Source organism: Cebidichthys violaceus, unplaced genomic scaffold (assembly GCF_023349555.1).
Source record: "Cebidichthys violaceus isolate CVI_PGR_0920_01 unplaced genomic scaffold, fCebVio1.0.p SCAF_135, whole genome shotgun sequence".
Classification (NCBI taxonomy): Eukaryota; Metazoa; Chordata; class Actinopteri; order Perciformes; family Stichaeidae; genus Cebidichthys; species Cebidichthys violaceus.
In genome coordinates, this window is record NW_027176302.1 from 307,220 (window position 1) to 329,518 (window position 22,299).

At 43.0% G+C, this 22,299-nt stretch overlaps 1 protein-coding gene across 1 annotated transcript in view; it reads right to left on the reverse strand.

Moving 5' to 3' along the window:
* The window catches only part of prex2 (phosphatidylinositol-3,4,5-trisphosphate-dependent Rac exchange factor 2), a 68,978-nt gene that overhangs the window by 40,010 nt on the left and 6,669 nt on the right, over positions 1-22,299 (reverse strand). Inside the window, exons 6-21 of the mRNA XM_068708164.1 lie at positions 19,990-20,123; positions 18,991-19,094; positions 17,464-17,613; positions 16,772-16,913; positions 12,780-12,880; positions 11,657-11,760; positions 11,520-11,569; positions 8,055-8,130; positions 7,099-7,171; positions 5,623-5,765; positions 5,186-5,278; positions 4,184-4,332; positions 3,981-4,066; positions 2,482-2,618; positions 860-977; positions 130-314 (exon numbers count right to left, since the gene is read on the reverse strand). Of these exons, the coding sequence (XP_068564265.1) occupies positions 130-314; positions 860-977; positions 2,482-2,618; positions 3,981-4,066; positions 4,184-4,332; positions 5,186-5,278; positions 5,623-5,765; positions 7,099-7,171; positions 8,055-8,130; positions 11,520-11,569; positions 11,657-11,760; positions 12,780-12,880; positions 16,772-16,913; positions 17,464-17,613; positions 18,991-19,094; positions 19,990-20,123 (1,845 nt within the window). The remainder of the gene's footprint in view (positions 1-129; positions 315-859; positions 978-2,481; positions 2,619-3,980; positions 4,067-4,183; positions 4,333-5,185; positions 5,279-5,622; positions 5,766-7,098; positions 7,172-8,054; positions 8,131-11,519; positions 11,570-11,656; positions 11,761-12,779; positions 12,881-16,771; positions 16,914-17,463; positions 17,614-18,990; positions 19,095-19,989; positions 20,124-22,299) is intronic.

Below are 22,299 nucleotides of genomic sequence, written 5' to 3' on the forward strand. Positions count from 1 at the left end.
AGCATGGGAAAGAGACTGTAAAGTACTGATGATATTTGCATGTATTGTTACCAAGATAAATGTCACAAAATGTCATTATATAGATATTAAATCTTATCATTTATCCCACCAACTGAACAGAAAGCATACCTTAGCAGTGAGGCTGAAGAATCCTTTTGGTTCCACCATCTTTTCCAGTACGTGACACTTGATGCCGGCTGTGCTGTCATACTCGTACATCACTCCGTACTCCAGGTGGACGTTGTCTACCGTCAAACTTACATGGTCCTTCTTACCGTCGATGATGGCTATGGTGTTGAATTTGTCCATCACCTCTGAGATTATAGAAACACAGAAGAATGAAGAGTCGGTGATGAAACAACAGATCTCTGCTAACTGGCAGCACAAATCAGAAAAATTATGTACTGTATCACTCTCTGCACCGTAGGAGGTCTCAGACCACCAAATCTGCAGTTAATTTTCGAGGAAGTCCCTCCATAACCCTATTAAAATGATGAGCAATTCCAAGTGTATTAAGTTAACCAGCCCTATGCTAACGCGAAGACTTAATACGGCAATAAATCCTGCTCCGTGGCTGTTTGCTACGGAGGGAATAGCTTTCCTGTTTAACTTTCTTATTGGGATCCATAAATCGTAGGAGGGAATTAACACTTGATGAGCCAGAGGGGGCGGCTGATCTCAGACTAACACACTCCAGATGAGCCTGTTTGGAGCTCCGTCTGACTTGTTAACCGGAGAGGGCGTCGGACTTGTGTTCCCGCGAACAAGCCTGTGCGACATCCACAAACACCTTCTGCGGAATTTCTTTTACCAGATTCTTGCTGCAGTTTATCGTGAGTGCGTGTTTGTGCGTGGTCACCTTCTACTTTACACTCGAAGCCGTCTCCGTTCTCCTCAGGAGTTGGTTTCTGGTTCGTTGTCTGGTTGTCCTCCTGGGCGCTCTCGTTGTTGTTGTACACCCACTTTATAGTGTCTTGCTGCAAAGGATTATTGTATAGGAACTCGTTAAGACGTTTTTGCATCATAATAGTTTAGTCACTCTATTTATACTTTAAACTTCTATTAAACTGCAAAACATCTGTATGTTTTTGCTTAGAATTAAATTGGCTGGAAACATTACAGTCACTCATGCACAAAACTGTCAACACAAATCAGTGTATTCTAGCATCGCTCAACAGGTGGCATTTCTATTGCTAGGAAGATGGGAGATGAGGAAAAATAAAACTATGAATACACTGGTGTATGGCCTGGTGTGTGTGGATTTGTGTGTGTGTGTGCGTGTGTGTGTGTGGTGGGTTTCATGCAGCATGTTTAGCTGATTCTACCCAGATATGGTGTACAGCGTTGCAGTTGGGTTGGCAGGGCATGGAGCGAAAAGCCTTCACAAACATATGGAAACACGCTGCTTGGTGAAACTCATACCCATGCCAATGTCATCAACCCACTCTAGAGTGCCACACGGCCCTGTGTGTGCGTGCTTGCCATGTGTGTGTGTCTGTTCTCTCGTCTACACACCAAGACCACAGTGGGTTTTCTGCCAAGGCTGCATGCTGTGCCTGCCTACTGGTCTGTGGTCTTTGAGCGCACAACCACAAACGCGCACACACACACACACACACACACACACACACACACACACACACATACATAGAAAGGGACAGAGAAAGAGAAAGAAAGGGCGGTTCTTCTGCGTCCCTACTTGATGTAAACCAGATCTCCAGTAATGTTGGAACCCTGAAGTGCTTCATTAAGCCTGAAGTCCCAGCGGGGCTCAATTATAGTGACACACTACACTAACTCACACCATACACACACCCTTGGGTTTCTATTTTCACACAATGTTCCCACCTTCAGCAGGTGGACTGTGCTTGCTCTCTCCCCCTACACTGCTGTCAACCACTCTTTCAGGAAAAAGAAGAAAAAAAAGTGTCTGGCCTGCCCTCCATCTTTCTCCTCCCTCCCTCCAGCAATCTCACCCACCCTGAGCTCCAGCCACCCCCAGATCCTTTCCCACCTCTCTCCGCAGCCTGCCAGTCTCCCACAGCAGGCCCACCGCTGTGAGCCAGAGGTCAGCGCTGGAGGAGCCAAAACTACTATTATTTCTGCGTAATGACCCAAGAGAAGGAACGAGGGAGTCAGAGAGAGAGAGATATTAAGGTAAACGGGAGCTAAGAGGTCTATGTTCTTTCTCACGGTCAACTAGTCCTTTTTTCCCCTCTTTTTGTTTCTTTTGCCGTTTTATGATCTGTCACACTTCTCGTCCTTCTAGTTTTATAACATAAGTATTCGATAAATCAACACACAATTAAAAATCGTTTTAATTTTCTACCAGTGAGTGTGACCTCCAAATCAAACATAAATGCAGAAAATAAATCATCTTTTCTTCTTAGGGGACTATATCTTGATAGTTCATTTTCATGGAAAACTGCAGTGTCTAGTCAGGTTCCCTTCTTCCAGTCATTTCCTCTCACCCCGTCTCACCTGTGTGGGTCGACGGTACTTCCTGCATGCGGTGACATGAGCGATGACGCTGGCATGGCTCTCCTTGCTCACATTGATGCCGTTCACCTTGATGATGCACTGGCCCGGGTGGAGACCGGCGATGGCTGCCACCGTGCCTGGTGTGAGCCGGAGGCAAGCAAAGAGAAAGGAGAGGTGTCAAGGGCAATAACTGCTGCACGTTATCATACAGGTAAGAGCTGCATCACGACGAAACAAATACCAGCACATCCCCCCCCAAAAAAATAATGACTGTCACATCTTCCACATCCTGTGCACAAAATTGGATTGAACAACATTCCTTTTTTTCTTCTTTGTATTTACAACTTTGTTTCCTGTTTTGGCAGCTCAGGAGGAGTGTGAGAGAGAGCGTGGAGAGGAGGGAAGTTGTTTATCTTGGGTAGACGAAGGTCTCTCTCTGAGGGATGTGATTCACACCATACTGTAAGAGAACTTCAAGGTTTACGGCTATCAGAAGGAAGTGCATGGCAGACTAAATATTCCTCCCATTTGTTTTCATAGCTCGTTTAAGCACACACCATGCATACCTCACATTGCAATATACAGACTCTGTACTCCTCTCGCCAAGTATTGTAAGCATGAAAATAATGAGCTTTACTCCTTTAAGTGTAGTAAGAAAGTATATCAACAGACAGGTCCACTGGATTCAATAACAGAACAGAAAAACGGGCTACAGTCCAACACAACAATAGGGCCAATAAGATAGGGACTCGGTACCACAAACTTTTTTTATCTGATTAACGGCTCCTTCTCCTCGTCTCACCTCTTCCTGTCTCTCACTTTCTCTGCCTCTAATTGGTATTACCTGCTCATGTTGACCTTAGACACCAGGGGACAGCAGCTGTTATGATGACAATCTAAGTGATTAGACACCTTCTACATCATCAGCTTCGTCTTGGGGGATGAGAGCATCTACTTAAACACACAGCGGGTTCCCAGGCAACCGCATCATCAAGCCAACACATGCACAAACAGACACAAACACAAGCACAGGCAAGCAAGCACATTTCTACCCTGCTATCCCACTTAGATTGCTTACGGAAAAAAAAAAATTCAATTCCCCTGAGAACAGCCAGACAAGGCCATGGATTGTTTTTTGATTAGACCCTATCTTGTGCCAGCCTCGATAGCAGTGCTACTAAACACGCTGTGTTCGGAGAAAAACGGGGACTCTGCATCTCCCTCACACAGGGGAACTGAACCACTAGGAAAAAATGTGAAAAGGTACATGGACAATATTTTGTAATGTGGAAAGTGACTGACAATCAGCTAATTCTCCATTTTGGCAGCACCATTAAGCAACCAGCTAAACCACATGGAGAGCATGAGTGAGGAAAATTGGCCCCTTGTGGCCAAGGCACGCACACCCACAAATACTGCTGTGGCATCTGCTCGCCAGCTGTGCCACAATAACACGATGAATCAAGACAGCTCAAGCGGTAGAGGTGGCGATCTCTTACCTCTCCCGACGGCATGGACCACAGAAGGACCGAAGCCACGAATCTGGAAACCCAACCCATCAGCGGAGTCTGGGATCTTTACCGTCCTGGTGACAAGAGGAGGGAAAATAAGCTGATGCAAGATGACTTTGACGATATTTCTTTGATCCTACTTTAACATGAATGCACACATCAACGCACGTGCGTATGCAGAAGTGACTTACTCTCTTGGCTTGGTGCTAACCAGCACCCTGAGGGGTCCCTTGCTGTTGAAGCACTGCCTGAGGAGAGCTTCCACTTCAGAGAAAGGCCTGAGGAACACCAGGTCTCCATTTATGGCAAACAACTTCTTCCCCACCTCCAGGCCGGCCATCTTAGAGAAGAGAAAAGAAGAGATGATAGAAAAATATTAAGTCAAGCATCAGTTTTTAATGTCATACAGAATCCCAACCAAATGTTTGTCATTTTGAGCTTCAGATTAACTTTTTTTGGTTTAAGAACACCAATATTCCCAAAGGATTTCTATACATCAGAGATAGCTTTTATCTAAAAGTATACAGCTGGATCCTGTTGTGGATTTCATTGTCCCACACTGAATATTTAAAAACAACTGTGTATGCGATCCAGACCATACAGACTCATTCTGTGCTACTTTAGGACTGGAGGGAATTATGGGTCATGAGCTCATATTGATCACATTTGCCTTCAAACTCCTTGGTCCCATATTCATCTAGCAGATCAAAGGAGACCTCAAAAATATGGTGCCCTTTAATGTGCTCTATGTCTGCACGATAATGCTTCTAATGTTAGCATCCGTGTCTATCACCATGAAGCAGGTTAGAGGTTTAGATGACTGATGATCAAACCACATTTTAACAACAAAAGGCTTCTGTTGACGCTCATCTGCTATAAAAGCATCACAGCTTTGCAGAACAACTTCGAGGAAACAAAATGAAAAGCAGCAGAATTATGTTAGATTACAAAGGGGATACACTGAACCACACAGTCTGAACACCATAAAGACAAAAAACACCCTTAGATTGTGGACTCTACAGAGATTTCATGGATTTGTAAAATAGTAAAAATGTACTCAGTAAGGACCCTGTTTCAGAAGTAATATAATATAAAATAATAACATCATTTTAGAAATCAATTCATTCAATAAGCATGTATGTACTGTGTGTGTGTGTGTGTGTGTGTGTGTGTGCGTGTGTGTGCATTCGCACCTCAGCCGGGGAGCCCTTCTCTACAGATTTGATGATGGGGACTCTGTTTCTCTCTTCCAGCATGAAGCCGTAGCCTCCATCACTGGGCCTTATCTGGAGAAAAACAACACGCCTCCCATCAGAAGAATCCAGAGCCAGCAGACCGAGACATTTTCACAGAGCACAAACACACACAACAGAAGCAGATACTGCTACGTACAGATAGCAGTGGTCGTATTTGCTCACTCCTCAGAAAAGAATGCTTACTGAGGTATAAAATGGACTTTTGCAGTGTTATGACTTTTCCTCCTCACAGCTGTGTGCTTCCTTATGATTTACCGTGCCTTTGGTTTGTTCTGGGTTGTGGGTACTTTATAGCAAAGTCATAGTAATTTAGACAGGATGGGAGGTAATCAATCAATAAGCCACCATGGAGTACACAGTAAGCGGGCGCTCACCAGGAGAGACTTGGAGATGACGTTCTCAACTATCTTCAGGTCGTGCTTCATAGGTTTGTGTTTGGTGTTGGAACCCTCCATCTCCTCATCAGCGAAGAAGCGAAACAACAAGGGCTCGTCCTTGAATTCACTCTTTTCCAACACTGAAGGAGGTAACAACAAAGTCATAACTGAGTACATGTCAGAAAAAGAAACAACTGACATTAAACTTGCTGAATAATCATATTTCTGGCAACCAGTGTGTTTCAAAGTTTTAAGTCCAGCTATAGATCACGTATGGACGGACGTTGAGAACTTGAGTAATCCATCACAGCGAACATCAACTCTGCAGTTATTTTTGTCTCATCTTTCTCAGGGTAATGCATTTTTGAGAGTTTAGATCTGAACCGTTTTTAACCTCAAAAGTATTATGTAACTTTGACAAGGATTATGAAACCAAATTGTAGGGAAATGAATGGAAACCAATGGCTGAGTGGAAGGATTATATAATGCAGAAAAATGGTTTGCAAATTGGATAATCATGTCATAGGATATGAGATTTGTGAAAATGTAAAATCACTACAATTGTCATACAAGACAACTGTATGAAATTAAAATGTGTTCTAGTTCAATGACCCAGACTGCCTATTGATGGTTTATTGAAAACATGACTCTCTTGAGCTCTCATTCATTTTTTGGACACAGCAGGAATATGTGCAACTCTCGCAGCATCCGGTGCTTTGCATGATTAGAAAATATTCAAATAATTAATCAAGCATTTTTCATTAAGTTAAGATGTTTGAACATGATTAGTCACATCCCCAAGCCCCAGCAGTTTAACACATGTGCACAATGTATCCCAATATGCACAAACGCACACTGTGAGAGAAAGTGAGACCCCACTTCCATTGCATGAACGCAGTGGGTAGTTTGGAGCAGTTACATCATGGGGCTACAAGGAGACACGCTGTGACTCATACTGTAGTGTGCATGATGTGGACTTTGGCACGAGGGAGGAGCAGAGTTAAAAAACGAGTCTGACTCGCATAAACAAACTGTAACTATGGCTACTGACCATTTTGCACTTAAACTGAAAAACATCCACGTGTTCTCTGCCAAGTTCTCACAGCTAAGGCAAAGCCTGCATGTACCCTCTGCACTTGGTTACTTAAGATCAGATGCACACAAATAGGCATGCAGTTAATGATAGCATGCATGGATACAGCCTTAGCCCAAACCACACATACTAATTCATTCACTGGATTGGAAATATGTTCTATTCCTGTTGCGTGTCAAAGGGATTATAAGTAGTAATGGAAAGAGAACAAGAGTGGTTGTGTTCTAAAACAGGATGCTAAATGCCAGACGCCCTCTGTGCGGTTTCTCCAAAGCGTTCAACTCTCATTTAGTGGGGAGGATTCCACTGTGTGTGAACAGCGGGATCAGGAACTTTTTTTTTTGGTTTGTTGAAATCCTCTGCAGTGAGAAGTGCTGTACCGTGATGCATGAAGCCATTGTCGCACAGCTCCACCCCCAAGATCAACGCTTCCTCCCTGGTTCTGCAGTCCCCCTGCAGCAGAAGACACAGGAAAGAGAAAGAGTGGGTGCAGCAGAGAAATGTTTAAGCATAAAGCGTGGAAAGAGTAAACGAGTCGAGGCAAGAAAGAGAAAGAGACAGAACAAAGGACATTGTATGTTTAGAGAGCAGTCAAAATGTCACACTCAAACACATTCCCTCCCCCCCTTTTGGTCCTGCATCCAAAATCCCAGAGGCCAGCAGAGCCACTCCACGCTCCATCTTGAACACAGCCAAAATCATGTCTAGACAGCGTAGTGTGACAGCTCTTGAAGTCCCACTGAAGGAGTCACAGCTATTCCGCTGGCCTGTGTCAAACACATTCACATGGACTACCACACACACGCGCGCACTTATATGCACACACAAACATGTGACGTCTGCCATTGATTCTGTGGTGGTGGCCATACACATTTCATTTCTTTGTTGTCATCCTGGACAGGACTATCAATCTGTCAACTTCAAAGCTTCCTGTCAAAGCCAATAAAGCTCAGCTGTCGAATCAATTCCGAGTTTCTTTCTTCGTTTCCTTTTGGCTTCGCTGAGAGTCTCAAGTCTGGTGGCAAGAAATGCTTTGTTGTCTCAGTTTCTTTCCTCTGTTGCACATTTGAGGTGGCCCGCAAAACTACATGTACAACAATCAAACTGACATGTTTGAAGTTGTGCATTACTTCAGTAAAAACTTTTCACAAATGTAAAACAAATCTAATTATGATCTAATTATTTGATTCATCATTTTGCTTGGAATCATTTATCTGGACAAACACTTGGTTGACTGTGCACTATGTGTTCATATCGTTATCATACTTCCACTGATAATGGATATAAGATACTGTTACTCATCTTTTAAAGTGTATGAAGCTAAATCAGGGTTTACCTGTGCAATAAGCCAGTCTATGAGCTTGTTGGCCATCACCACTGATTTGTAGGTCCGCAAATGGTAGTCCTTGTCCCTGGATTGGTAAGAAAAGCAGAAAACGATGAGAAGGGTTAGGAAAACAAAATTCTGCCGATAAACTTGAACTGTGCCATGCTACTTTTCAACTCTGTGATTCACTCTAACCGTACTAAATCCAGATGGTGAACATGTGAAGTAGTGATTTCTTGGTCTATTTAAACACAAATAGCAATGGAGCCTAAAGGAGGGCTAATAATTCCCACTGTCAGAAAGGCGTGGTCACTTTTCAAGCAGTTGCGTCATAAATCTGTGTGCGTTTCTGACATGTGGTGACAGCAAAACAGCATTCCTCCGAGCATGGCTGGTAACGGCCCCTGCTGTGTTAGGCCCTAGGGTGCCCCATGTCAGTCTGGTGTTGATGTTCCCAGTGTTACCCACACTGCTGCACAGGCCCCGAGAATGCAGTCTGAAACGGAGCTGTGACTTTTCCCATGAACACAGGGGCCTCCCCGGGGACACGCAGGGGCCGAGCTGCAGGCCGGGAAAGTCCAGAACCACAGTGACTTACACCACTCGACCACTTCCACCACACGCAAACACTCACTCAGACACACACACACACACACACACAACCGCACATACACATGCCTGTCTTGCAGTTCAGACAAGTCAAACATGACATGTGGGCCAAACTGAAGTCCAATCTCAGCTGTCTGGAGCTGTTCAAATTGTGAAGCAAGAGAGGCCAAACGCTGCCCTGTTTCCTCCACAATGGAACATTCTGTTGCCTAACTGTAGTTGACAGAGTTGGTCTCTGATGATGAGGGTAGTGTTGGTATTAGCCAGTGAGGCACGTTGCCCTGCCGTCCCATGCACACACCATTTGGACCAGAAGAGGCAAAGAGAAGCACTGTTTTATCGCTGAATGGGATACTGGAGAGAGGGAGACTGGAGCTAGAGCGGCTGGTGCACAGTGGCTGTCAAGAGTGAAAAATGAGGGTAAACAGCGGTCCAGTGGGCAGCCATATGTCCGGCATGAGGAAACAGCAGTTTGAGGAGTAACAGAGGGAAAGGTCAGAGAGGTGGTTTTTTAACTTGCTGTCCAAAGAGGAAAGTTTGCCTCAACATTTTATTTCGCAGTAAATGGATGATGAAGGCAAACGTTGCATTTTCAAAGCATTCTTTGGAATAAATTATGCAGAGGATGCTGAAAGTTCAAGATTTAATCAACTGTTTCAAGTTTGATGGATTACTCAAGTACAGTGCACCACAGTGTTATTTATTTTTGAAAATCCTACACATTCATCCATAGATATTGAGTTTCCGGAGGACTCATCAGCATAAAGAAGAAAACTTGTCGATATTTATCAGACTCTGAACTGAAATGTTGGTTTTTCCATTCTGTGCGAAGATAATTTATGATTGACCTTTTCTGCATTGTGTGGGTTTGCAGCATCGGCGTGTGCATTTTGAAAAATGTTCTTCTCACCGCTTTAATACACGTATAGCTGTGTGTACACCTTTTAAACGCACAATCGGATTCCCGGGAGTTTTCTTGTGTGAGGAAAGTTCCGGTGCGAGAGGGGTGGGGTGGAACAGAAGCTGTGTGGGGGTGCGGGGGCATTGGGGTTGCGTGGTGTACGTCCCTCCCCCCTTTCGTTTCATCTATCTCGCTCTGCCAGGAAATTATACCTAATTAGGCAGGGGCTGGTTGCTCCAATTAAACTCTGGCATTCCCAGGCCCAGTGATGCATTGTACAGCTGAGAACACACTGCACAGATATGCTGGCTGACATCACACACAACTCTAGAGCACCAAGAAGAGTTTTTACGTCAAAAGATTTGGCCTCAACACAAATGCCAGTGGGCTGAATGCTGACACACACACACACACACACATACACACACACACACACACACACACACACACACATAATCACCCTTTAGTCCTTTTAGTAGCTGGATCAAACAGAAATACGGAAGAGATACTATGCAGGAATACATGCAGGATCAGCGTGCCCCTTCCAGCTATGGCACAGTTTTATTGGTGTGAAATTAAAGCTTTTCTGCGGGCCATTTGAAAACTAACATAAGCAGGCAACCTTGATGTGGTACTTTGTGGCGAAAACACATTAACAGTCTGCTCCTCAAACACCGTTGAAATGGAGAATAAAAAAAACAACACAGAAAAACAAAGCATGCCAGCAAATCACTCCTATAAAATGAGATTGCTCCACTTCGAACCCTGTTAGACAAAAGGATGTTTCATGATATGTGCCAGAATTGCTCAAAAACACCTGCTTCACATTTGGGTTTAAGTGACTATTTCATGGGCATGTTTACACTAATTATCCACTATAAGATGACATACTGGGAGCTCACTTTTGTCTTTCCAAGTGTTTATCTGAATGACATATAATGGAACACAGAACGCATTCTGATTTCAGTCCTGAAACTTTGAAAACAACAGTTTTGAACTTCAGATATCCAAATGGCTATTTTGATCATGTTGTACGTTGAGGGATTGGAATCGATGTTTGCCTCCTGCAGCATGACTTTGTGTCAGGCCTTTGAGAGCACAAGATCAATATACTGGCGGTCACACTCAGTGAAATGTGTACGGCCTGCGCATTGTAACCACTTTAAAATGCTTTATAACAGATATGAGGCTATTTGTATCTGTGATCCACTTACTAGCTTTTTTCTGAGCCTTCAACCATATTACATGATCTTCATCCAAAAATATAGTTTGCTTAGTTTTCATGGCATTGCATTTGACATGCAGGGTCAGTAGTTGTTGACATTTCACCAATAGCACTCTTAGGACTTCTCATCCATGTTGGCTTGAAGTTAAGGCTGGACCAAGAACAATGCTGATGAAGACCATGTGATGGGGGTCGAAAGCTCCAAAGAAAGGTAGAAGGAGGGGGCCTTGAGTGACGATTATATTGTCAAACTACTATTTCGATGATCAAGAAAGAACTTTCCTCCAGAGGAGGACCATCTGATAGGTTGGAAGCTCCAGGAAAAGCTAGTAAGAGCTAGTGACTACTACAAATATTTCAAGAATGAGACCTTGCCTCTGTCACTTTCCACGTTGTGCCATATCAACATGTTCCTAAAGGTTATTAAATGCTGAAAATGAACTCTCAAAAGCATTGAGAGAGATTTATCACAGTGTTAGCCGTTTATCCGTGTCCCACATCGCCCAGAAGACTTCTAACATGATAGACTCAATCTTACTCGCTGCCTCATCACTGTTTTGAGATCAGGCGGATAAAAACCTGCCAAGCTGGATCACCCACAGGCCCCGCCGCACTCCATCACCATCTTTGCCAACTCCTCCCAAGTCAGTTCTTCTTAAAAAAACAAAACAATTCTGCAGCTACTGGCGCCCCATCTGGCTGGGCTTGCGATGGAGTGGAAAATAAAATGGCTGCCTACCTGATGACAGGAGTGAAGAGGCTGTGAAGACGGCAGAAGAGCCGGACACCCTAAGAAAAACAAGCAAGAGACTTTTGATTAGGTTAATGACAGGTGTGTCGAATGTGATTTATATAAAAGTGAGCTCCACTGTGTACCTTGGATATGACATCATGCATGTCACTTCTGGGGTGGTAGGTGCCATCGTCGTAGCGAAAGCGGTACAGTACGGGCTCGGGTTTGAACTGGTGTTTGTCCGTGACTAAAAATGCAATTCAAAACATAAGGATGTTTCTGAAAGGAGAAGTGCCAGGAGGAAAGATGAAAAAAAAAAAAAAAAGTCTCAAACGCTAAGGGGGCGTTATTCATATTGCTTTAAATTCGAAAGTATAAGAGGTTTTTGAAACATATTCAAGCCAAGCAGGGCTGCGTGGTGAAACAAGCTTTCCAGACAAGAGGAAGACTCAGACCTCATACAGAGTGGTCACAGATAACACAGCTGCTCAGAGCTCTCTGCTCCTCTTGCTTTAGGGGACTTTGTCGAAGGCTTCTCCCAAACAGTAATAACAGTTGGCTCTGTATTCTTGGCTGCAGCCATGAGAGTTCCATTAAAGGTTTTTAGGAAAAGATATTCTCTCATTTTTCACATGGGCATTTCTAACAGCACTGTGAGGGAGCTCAGAAGGAGCTCGGAGTTATTCCTCTCTGTCAGGACCGGCTCTAAAGCCCAATCTCATTTCTCTGTGAGGAAGCAATAAAGCACCCCCGAGTGATTTAAGATACAACTTGGCTTGGGGCCCTACTCTTTTGAAGAAGGAAAAAAAAACAACATGCAGAGCAGTACGCGCCATTTAGTGTGAATGCAAAGCATTAAGCAAGCTTAAGCCTCGTGCACCAAATACACTTGTTACCCAAAGCCACAGAACAGCCACTGAGCAAATATTTCACAAACATTACGGCAAGAGGAGATTAACATTCATAATCCCTTACCTAAACATTGTGTCAAGGGAGTGGGATACCTGCTAAGACATACGTAAATAAAACAGCTGCATCTGGATTGTAGGCTCAAGCCAGGGAGTGAAAATATATTGTGAAACTGCTTGCTGAATGAGAAACATTCACTGGACGTGGTTATAGGTTAGGTCAGGCAATGACAGGCATTTGCATGCAATATACCGTGTAGCACAAAGTAACTTAGACTGTGGTAGATTTGGTTATAGATAAGGAGCAGCAAAGGATGATGAAAGCGGGTCTTAGTGGGAGAAAATTGAGAGAACTAACCATGGTGGATGATTCCATTCTCCAGCAGCGCTTGACCCAGGTGAACCCCTTCCTCTGGGTTGCCTGTCTCACCAATTTCCATCAGCCAAGACACAAACTCACTGGGGGAAACACAAAAGGCAACACTGACGTAACAGCGCACATACTCACTCAGGGATAACACAGCAAACGTACACAAAATCCCCAAGAGGAAATCCCATCACGCTATAAAAGAGAGAGTGATCAGTGGAGAGAGCTTTGAATTAACCCTCAATAATCTGTACATTGGAAGAGGTGGGGGCCTTTGCTGAGACTATGGTAACAAACACTATCTTGGCGAAGAGGGATGATGTATTTAGTGCTGGGGGCCACATCTGTCCAGCAGGCTTTAGTTTGTGTTTTGTTCAACTTAATTTATTTTAGACATACGATGTAACACGATGAAATCCAAACAATTTAATTGAATCTCAGGAAGTTCATGATGGGAAATGAATGATACGTTTTGCTCTGCATCATTTACAACTGGGAAGAGGAAACAAACCGACCCCCAGGAAAAACAAACAAAGTATCTGATCTTCTGAGGGCCCAAATGACCTAAACGGGATAATTCTCCATAATTTAGTGACTCAAGAGTGAGAGAGAGGAGAAAATAAAGAAAGAGCAAAAGGGTTGAGGACAGGCAGAGTGGCAGTATCTTATTATTAAATCCTCCATGTCCTGTCTCCCTGTAAAAGACAAACAAACACGGCCAGCAGGACCACTGGAATTCTGTGGAATTCACTTTGCGGGCCATGACGGAGGTGGTCAGGTTTCAGCGTCGAGCCAACTGGGGCAATTAGGAATGTTTTCGGAGAAACAACTTGACCAAACACCCCACCTCTGTCACACTTTAACCACTCATCCTTGGCGTCTTTTCTCTACGCAACAGACCACAGGGGAAAAACACAAGTCTATAACAACGTCAATTTGTCAACCTCTGCACCTTAACCATGGAAGGAAAAACACCATGAAAGTTTGGACTGTGAAGCTCTCATGGCCTCGAGTGGATTGGGGTCTATATGCAATAAACAGTTTCACGCAATTAAAATCTACATGTGGAACGTAGCAACGTGGACCAAATCAAAACATCCCGATATTTAAGACATGTTTGTGCACAAATCAATCATTTGAGATTGTTTGGTATTACATGTTTCACTTACTTTAATTCAGCCTTTAAAGGGCCTCAAAACCAAGTGTTTTGTAAATGAACATCTTGCTATAAGCGATGAATTACTTCATGAAGGCCAAAAATAGAAATGTTTCGGTTATTTAGAGTTAGATGAGATGATCAATATCGCTCACATCTGTCTGCTAAAGATGAAGCTACTGCCAGTATATTAACTGATGACCATGAATATATCTGCCTGTTCTTGGTACGAAATGCTGTCTACATCCACATGCAGCAAAAGCAGCAATTGTTTTATTCAGCTTCTGCTGAAATTTAACATTCGTGTGAGCAGATGGAACAAAAGGTGTGTGCCAAGTAATGTCAAAAAGAAAGAGCAGAGGCTGACAAAGACAAAGAGCATTTCTTGCAGGGTGTCTAACCTTTTCATTGAGCTCTTAAAGGGCTTTTCATCTATCACAACAAGCAGACACTATTGTCTGTCATGTGCAGAAAAGACAGACTTTGAATCTCTTTTGTTTTTCTGTTTATTCCAGGTTTAAAATTGGATGATATAACTGCAAGCTAGGTGGCTGTCACACACATTTTCTTTGATGAATTACACTGTCACAGTAACCAAACCACAAATGCGATTGTACCACTTAAAGGGGAGGAGCTCGGGACCCAAAAATAGCCTTCGGCTTTGAAAAAACAAAAATCAAAAAAGAGAAAGAGGAGGCGTGGAAAGAGAATAAAGGCAAAGCATTTCACAATGGAGGGAGTGGGCTGAGTTAAAGCCATAGGCAATGTGGCTTTCATCAGGGACATACCATGCTGGTTCCAATTCACCAATTACGCCCACATGTAATCATCTCCATGATAACCTCAGACAGGGGAAGTACAGAGAAGCTAGAGATGTCTTTTCACCCACAAGTGGTCATCCAGGTGTTGGCCAAGTTGTGTGTAGAGGGATAGGTTTCCAAAAGGAGATTCCCTGAGCTGCTTTCTCACCATATGATCTCTTCAGACTCAACGCGGTGCCCATATATGACCAACGTTTGATCCTTTTAATCTTTTTAGCTGACAGATCCATTCCTCCTCCAGACCGCAAGGGATCTGGTGTTGTCTGCGTGGACCAAAGGAGAAAGTAATTCCTCATTCCAAGCCACCATACGATGTAACATGGCCACAACTATGCCCAATTGGACCTTTTGGTTGTTTTTTTTCTCTCTCTCTCCATGCTTTCAAAAATAACAGGGATTTTGATCTGACTGTTTAAACTCGGGTGATTTTCAGTGCAATTATTACCACTCAAAACATCTCTGTAAAAAATTTTAACAAATGGAAAACATGGCTCATTCTGTAAAGTAGAGTGGCGTTTACAAGGAAAATTTGTTATGGGATTTCAAGAGTCAAGATAAGCACACAGTTTATATAACATCCAACCAACACTGTCTCGTGAAAATATTTAATTTTATTCCCAACCCTTTTTAAATTGCATAGCGTCGTCACTCTATAAAAAAAGCTGTCACATAGATTTGTTATTTTCAAACATGGAGAGCTGTTCTGCTGCAGACAGATGGTTGTAGATTTTATTATCCTGATCCAGCTTTGTCACTTTTTAAGTCCCACAAAGTGTGCTTCCCACAAAGCAATGTGGCAGGAATGGACTGAGGTTTGGGTTGAGCTTACAACTTTGTGCGTTTATCCAGTTCAGGAAAGAAAGAGGTGTGACATCCCATCAAGATGTCCTGTGAAACACTTTTAGGCTCAATGAGGGGAACATCATATCCCAGCAGGTAGTTTGATGATCACATGGTTCTGGTTCTGATAAACATCAATGATGGGAGTTACAGTCCGTGCCCCCTACAGTTTGAAATGTAAGTATTTAAATTCTAAATTTAAAGAGCATTTCTGGATTAAACCTTGGGCAAACTCAGCTCAAACCAACTTTGGTGCTCATTAACTGCATGAGAACCTGGCAGGTCGATATGACAGCAAGACATCTCCATCTTACATGATGAAAGCAAAAGACTGAAATGGGGGCATCAACTCATGCATGCTTAAAATAGCTCAAGGACGGGATTTGGAGCTAAGCTTCACAGTAAATACTCTCACCTATCAGCAAACGGAGGATAGATGGGCATATTTAGACTCACAAGAAGTAAACATGGAAGGACAATTTACTGGCATGGTGAAGCTGTGGAAGCTCAAGGACAAGAGGAAACAAAGAGCATGTTACAAAGACGCACACAGCTGCCCTATGGTATAACGGGCCCTCTACTGCAGTTACCTCATGGATTCCTCAGCAGTAAGCTGATTGTAATCTAACATGGGCGATGGAGAAAGCGGGCAGTCAGCTGAGCGGCACAGGGATATCTCCCTGTGATTTACGACTGGCATTCAGTGGCCGATCCGTCCCCAGACACCACACCAATAATCCTTAAATAAGATTCATGGGCTAAATCTGGCTGGATTTGATTTTCCCATGACCGAGACTACAGACACACATAACACAGACCCACCTGAATAAAAAGCGCAGACGCTTTCTTCTTCCCGGCTGCTGTCCCGGCTTCTTGCCCATTTTAGAAATGAAATTTAGGGATGGAGTAACTGATCTGTGTTACAATAGTGTAATCTGTATAATGTACCATATGATGTAGGTGCTAATATTATTGATTTAACACTGTACGAGGCCTCTCTGTCTACTTCTCAAACATTAAGACCTATATATCTGCAAGTACACAGAATTAGATATTCGTTCTGGTTTAATCTCACGGCACAGTCATCCACTTTGACACTCGCTCACTCCCTCACAGCTACAGAGCTCACACTGATGTGACACAGAGGAAACCAAGAAGAATCTTACCTTCCCAGGAAGCACTTGGGGAAGGTGGTGAGCTTGCGTTTACGGTCCTTAATGAGGTTACCCTTGGTCATGAGGTGGTAGAGCTTCTCTCCCTTCTCTGACACCATCACCCATGTATCCTGCTCCATGCCGAGCCTCAGACCTATGCAGCAGGGGAGGGAAGAAGGGAGGGTGCAAAAAAAGCCTGTCAATATCTTGGCATTAACAATTTTTGCACTCAGCTCCAAGACTAGATGTGACACCAACTACTAGCTGGAGAAGGTTAATGTCTTTTAATTTCAAGATAATTAGCAATGTCTTTCAGTGTCTGTACTAATAGTCTTAATGACTGACACTATAAAGAGATTGTCATGTCCACAATCTCAACATGGGTACGATAGATACAGAAAATTTGAGTTTTCCTTGTAGGAATGAATTAGGAAGAAGGAATTTAACACCCTTTATTGTGTTAGCAAAGACACACACACACACACACACACACACACACACACACACACACTAAACTAAATGGCTGGTATTTACTCACCTTCTTATTGGTAAGGTTAAAAACTTCTGTATTCAATTACCCAAATACAGGATATATTAGCTATTATATTCAAGACAGATGTTAAGGAGAAAAAATAAAAGGGGAAATGAGTTCCCCTAACTGAATGCCCCCCCCCCGATACTGATACAGTCAAGCGCCTTCTTACTTTTCCTCCGCTCCCTCTCTTTCATGATGGCCTCCAGCCACTCCTGCTTCTCCTCCGGGGTCTTGGCCATGCAGACGAACCACTTGTTCTTGGCCGTGTTGTGGATCTTCCAGCCGTTGTTTACTATGTTCCCGCTGCTGTGGTAGTCAGCTGTAACACAAGACATGAGATTGGCTTCACTACTATTATAAAGTCCTCGACTTGCAAGGGGTGGATCGCGGCAAATCCAATTTTTCTAAGAGTAGTTTTACATATTTGAAGGGCCATCAATCAGCTTTTGGGAAGTCGGGTTCAAAACACAGCAATAACATGAAACACAACTCCAGTGACTGGCTTCAGAGAAAACAAAGTAAAATAACATTGTGATAGCAACACCAGGGCTACGGGAAAGAACAGGAAATAGACCAGAACAGACAAGACGTATAATGCTTTCTTATACAGTAGTGTGCAGCCTATTTTCCAAAAACATTCATCAGAAAACTATTGAGAGTCAAGTACTCTATCTTAGTGCAAACACTTAATGTGGACTCATTTCTCCCAGCTCCAGTCCCGGCCCTACCCTCTCTATTGAGTGCTTCATTGATTATCGCTCTTCTCCTTTAATAAGATAAACGAGGGTACACACAATCAGAAGAAGAACCATCCATCAGCATTATTTAGTATTAAGTGTTCAGAATAGTCCCACAGAGATAATGACTACGTGCGATTCACCTCCTACGCTCAAATATAGTCGGTAAGAATGTTAAAAAATAAAGCAAATGGACATGAACTCTTGACCGTAAGTCATTATTTCCGTCTCTTAGGAAACATTTCAAATGCTTCACTGCCTGACCTCTGATTTTCTCCCTCCACGGGTGTAACAGAAAGCAAACCATTACAATCATCAATTACAATCACATCTAAAAGCATCTACAGTGTGGTGTCCTTTATATGTTATGCCTCGAGGGCGTATTTCAACCTCAGACAGCAAGTGTGTGTCTGGAAAAAAGTCAGGGTGCTTCCATTTCGTAGGAATACAAGCTAAAATACTCCTGTCGCCCTAGATTTCAGATTGAGATCTCCCGCCTGTGGTGCAGAACACCCAAGAGTTAGTGCGCCACCGCCTGCCCCACGTGTTTATCCTCCCTCCCCGGACCCAAACCCATCCATCTCTCACTAAAAGCACCCAATATTATGGCCCATCTGGGTCCGTCCGAGAGGAAATGATGGCTTCTACAAATATAAATGATAATCAGTGGCTATGTGAGGCCAAGAGACACAAGCGCTCGAGTTCACCGAGTACCAGCAGCAGCACAGTCCTAAGAAAATGTAACTATAAATGTCTAAAAAAAATGTTTATAGGTAAATCGTATTTTTCCATCGGTAATTCAAGTATAAAATCACATGTTGTAAAAGGTTCCTGTGTGGGTCATTATGGCATATCTTTAAACCGCAGCAATGCTGAAATAAAAAAATGAGCATCCCGAAAGCCAGAAAGACTATTTGTCCAAAATAACTGTTCTTGTTTCTTTTCACAGGACCGCTCACCCGTGCCATCATCCACATTTTCCACCTCCATCACCTCCGTGTTGATTCTTCCTCTGAACAGGTAGCGAGGACCCTCTGTTGCCGTCTTGCTGTTTTTTAAACGCCTGGGATGGAGAGAAGCAAACAAATCATGTCATGTTATTGCTTACTGAGTAATTAGTATCACTCACAGTTCAATTAAGAGGCTAATTATAATCATTTGATGATTGTCTATGTGTACTAACCACATTAAGTGAGGAAAATGCATCTAATTTAGATGAGTTATTGAATTTAAGGTCAGGGCAACACAGTTTATACTTTCTTTCTTTCTTTTTCTTTATTTAGTCATGAATGGATCTGCTTTAATGCACTCCCTGCAGACACTACACTTCATACAGCACATGAAGTACAAAAAGAAATCAAAGCAGGTGGCAACTTGGTTGGTGGCGTGTAAACAAGGCCTGCCAAAAAATACATACAATGGATGTAGCATTATTGTTAGCAACTGCCAGGGTTGGCCTGGCCAGGGTTGTGCCTGCAGAAGCACAACAATGGTCAGCAATCAGCAAGAGTTTCCTGACTTGCACTGATCATAATGAATGTCATATTATTTAGTATACTTAGAAACTACCTAAAAAATAAATCTACCAAAAAAAAGAGTCCACAGATGGTGGTTAATATCCCCACCTAGACTAATCACCAAGTAAAAAAAAAAATCCAAAATCTCTCCGTCACGTGTCTCCTCTACTGCATAACTTCTTTCAACTCCCTCACAAAAAAGTAAACTGTTTCTCACAGTGCACTGCTCTCTTTTCTTTAACAAAGTAAAAGAACTTGTGAATTATTTATAAAGTTATAATGTTCTGTAGGAGTACACAGACGGAGGGAAATTCTAAATTAGCATAAACAAATGTTTTTATTCTGTCTCTAAAACAATACACACTGTAATGAGAATTTAAATTCATCTTCTGATTTGTGGATTTTGCCAGTAGGGTAACGAATAAAAGAGGGTCAAGACACCTGTTTTTCTTCTTGCAGTAGACCAGAAGCTTGTCAAACAGGAAGAAAATCCTCTCTTGTATGTTTCCAGCTGAAATCTTCAAGAGGACGCCGTGCATGAGCATCTCCGTGCACGTATCGGTGATATTGGAGCCCTGCAAAACAGACATGTGGGCAAAAGGTCAAACAGGACAAAAAAAAGACAGCGAGACAGATGCTCGGACATAGATTGACACAGAGAAAATGCAGGAAACAAGGTATTCAAACTAGCAAATCATTTTAATGTGAATCTTTTATCTGAAAGAGAAAGTTTCTAAAAGTGAATTCTATACCATGCAATGTTCACACATAGTGACTGAACAGGGGGAGGGATTACAAAGCCCAGCCTTTCCTGGTCCCTCTCTTAGGGGTCTGTGAAAACACTCCCTGCTTCCTCGGAGCAGATTGCAGTGGGACTTTAAAATGCGCGGCCGTTAATAGCTTCTATAGAATAACATCCCGTCCAGTCAAACCATGTGTTGCATTGTCGCGCCTGGTCACCACATTGGTTGGGGTTCCTGCTGCAAGTGATAAAGTGTGCTGTCTTTCCTCTTACCTTGCCTGCTCTGGGAATTTATGCACCACGTTTGATCGGCCCTTCAGAGCTAAAAATAACTCCCATGCGCACAGAGCCGGAAAATGTGCTAAGCATTTCCTCCTGCTGGAGACATCAGTGGGCCAAAACTTATCCCGCTTTTTCCTTCTTTTTTGCTCCTCGCCCTTTTTATCCTCCTCCCTTCCCTTCTGCCAATCATCCCTCACTCTCTTCCCCTCCCATTGATTCCCCGGTCTATTCCTCTATCTCTTTCATTCCTTCCTCCACACTTTTTTTTTTTTTTTTTAGTCTCCCGCTCTTTCAGCAGCCTTTTAACTCCCCAGTTCATGACCAGATGTTAAACTAATTTGCAGCCAGTGAATGTGTGCACAGCAAACATGGAAACTTGTCTCGGTCACTTGAAGGGGCTGAAACATCACAGTAAGTCCAGACTATAGAGCCGCATTTCCCAAATGGAAGCACTGACACTTCCCATTTGTGCTTCATGCGCTTTTAACAGAACCCTCATTTATTTCTTTTGTTGCAGCCTTCTTTAGACTTTTCTATTTCTCTGCAGCACTTTTCAATCACTGTTAACACTACTCTTGTTCCAAGCCAAAGCTCCACAGAGGGCTTACTCAGAAACTTAAGCAACACTTTAAACCCTCAGTCCTCTGTTTCATCTAAATTTCAACCCTCTATTTTTATAGCCAGACAACAGCCAGACATAACAACTGCAGAAATGGATAAAACATTAGGAGGGACAAAGCAGAATATTCCAGTAATCAAGGAAAAAGTGTGGTGGAAAAATGTATATTAAACTCTAAATTGGTATTTTTTAATTGGCTGGAGAGAATGTTAATGAATTTTGTTAAACGAAAGAAGCCAAATCAAGCGCCACAACGCAAGTAGGTTTTAAGAACTCTAATCAAACTTAAACAAGAGAACAGAACGTGAAGTGAAACACAACTGGAAAGTACTGCCCACTGCTCTAAAATTAACATATTTCTGTGGTACACAGTGACAAAACACAGACACTTGCAACACAAACCAACCGGTAATCACCGCCCCGACAAATGCTGGCAGTCGTCACAATGGTGACCACTGCGGGCCATCGCCCTGTCTCTCCCACGCGAGGTGAACCTGCCAGGATGGCCCAAGGGCGGCCAGCTGTGGAGCAGGTCAGCGCTAACAAGCACTCAGCCCGGGCGGAGGAGCAGGAACGGAAATACAGCGGCTCTCACAATCCCTCCTCATCCCTCCATCATTCCTCAGACACCCACACAGAAATGCAAGATGCAACCGTCACTCGGCCATCTCTCCTTTTTTTTTTTTTCCTTTTCCTTTCGACATCTCTCCTCTCTTCTTAGTTACGTGTCATTTAGCAGTCAGAGGATCCTGTTGCAGAGTGAACTAATATTTACAATTAATAAAAAAGTACTGAGGGGAAACCGCAGAGTAGCTACAACCAGGACCATGTCGAGTGCAAGATGTGTCACAGCACCCAACAGTAAGACTCATTCTGATCACACTGTTACTCTTTGTGTGTGTTTGTGTATGTATACAGTACACCTAGTAGTATTTATTTTTGCGATGTTGAGAGTATTTCTCAAAAAATATATTGTCCTCCTTCTAAATCCATTAGAAACCGTAGATTTTTTTTTTTTTTCATAAACATTGCCCAACTATTTTTGTTCCTGCAATATATTTTACTATGAAGCAAAAATAACATACTAAAAGCCTTTCTAAATGCCCTG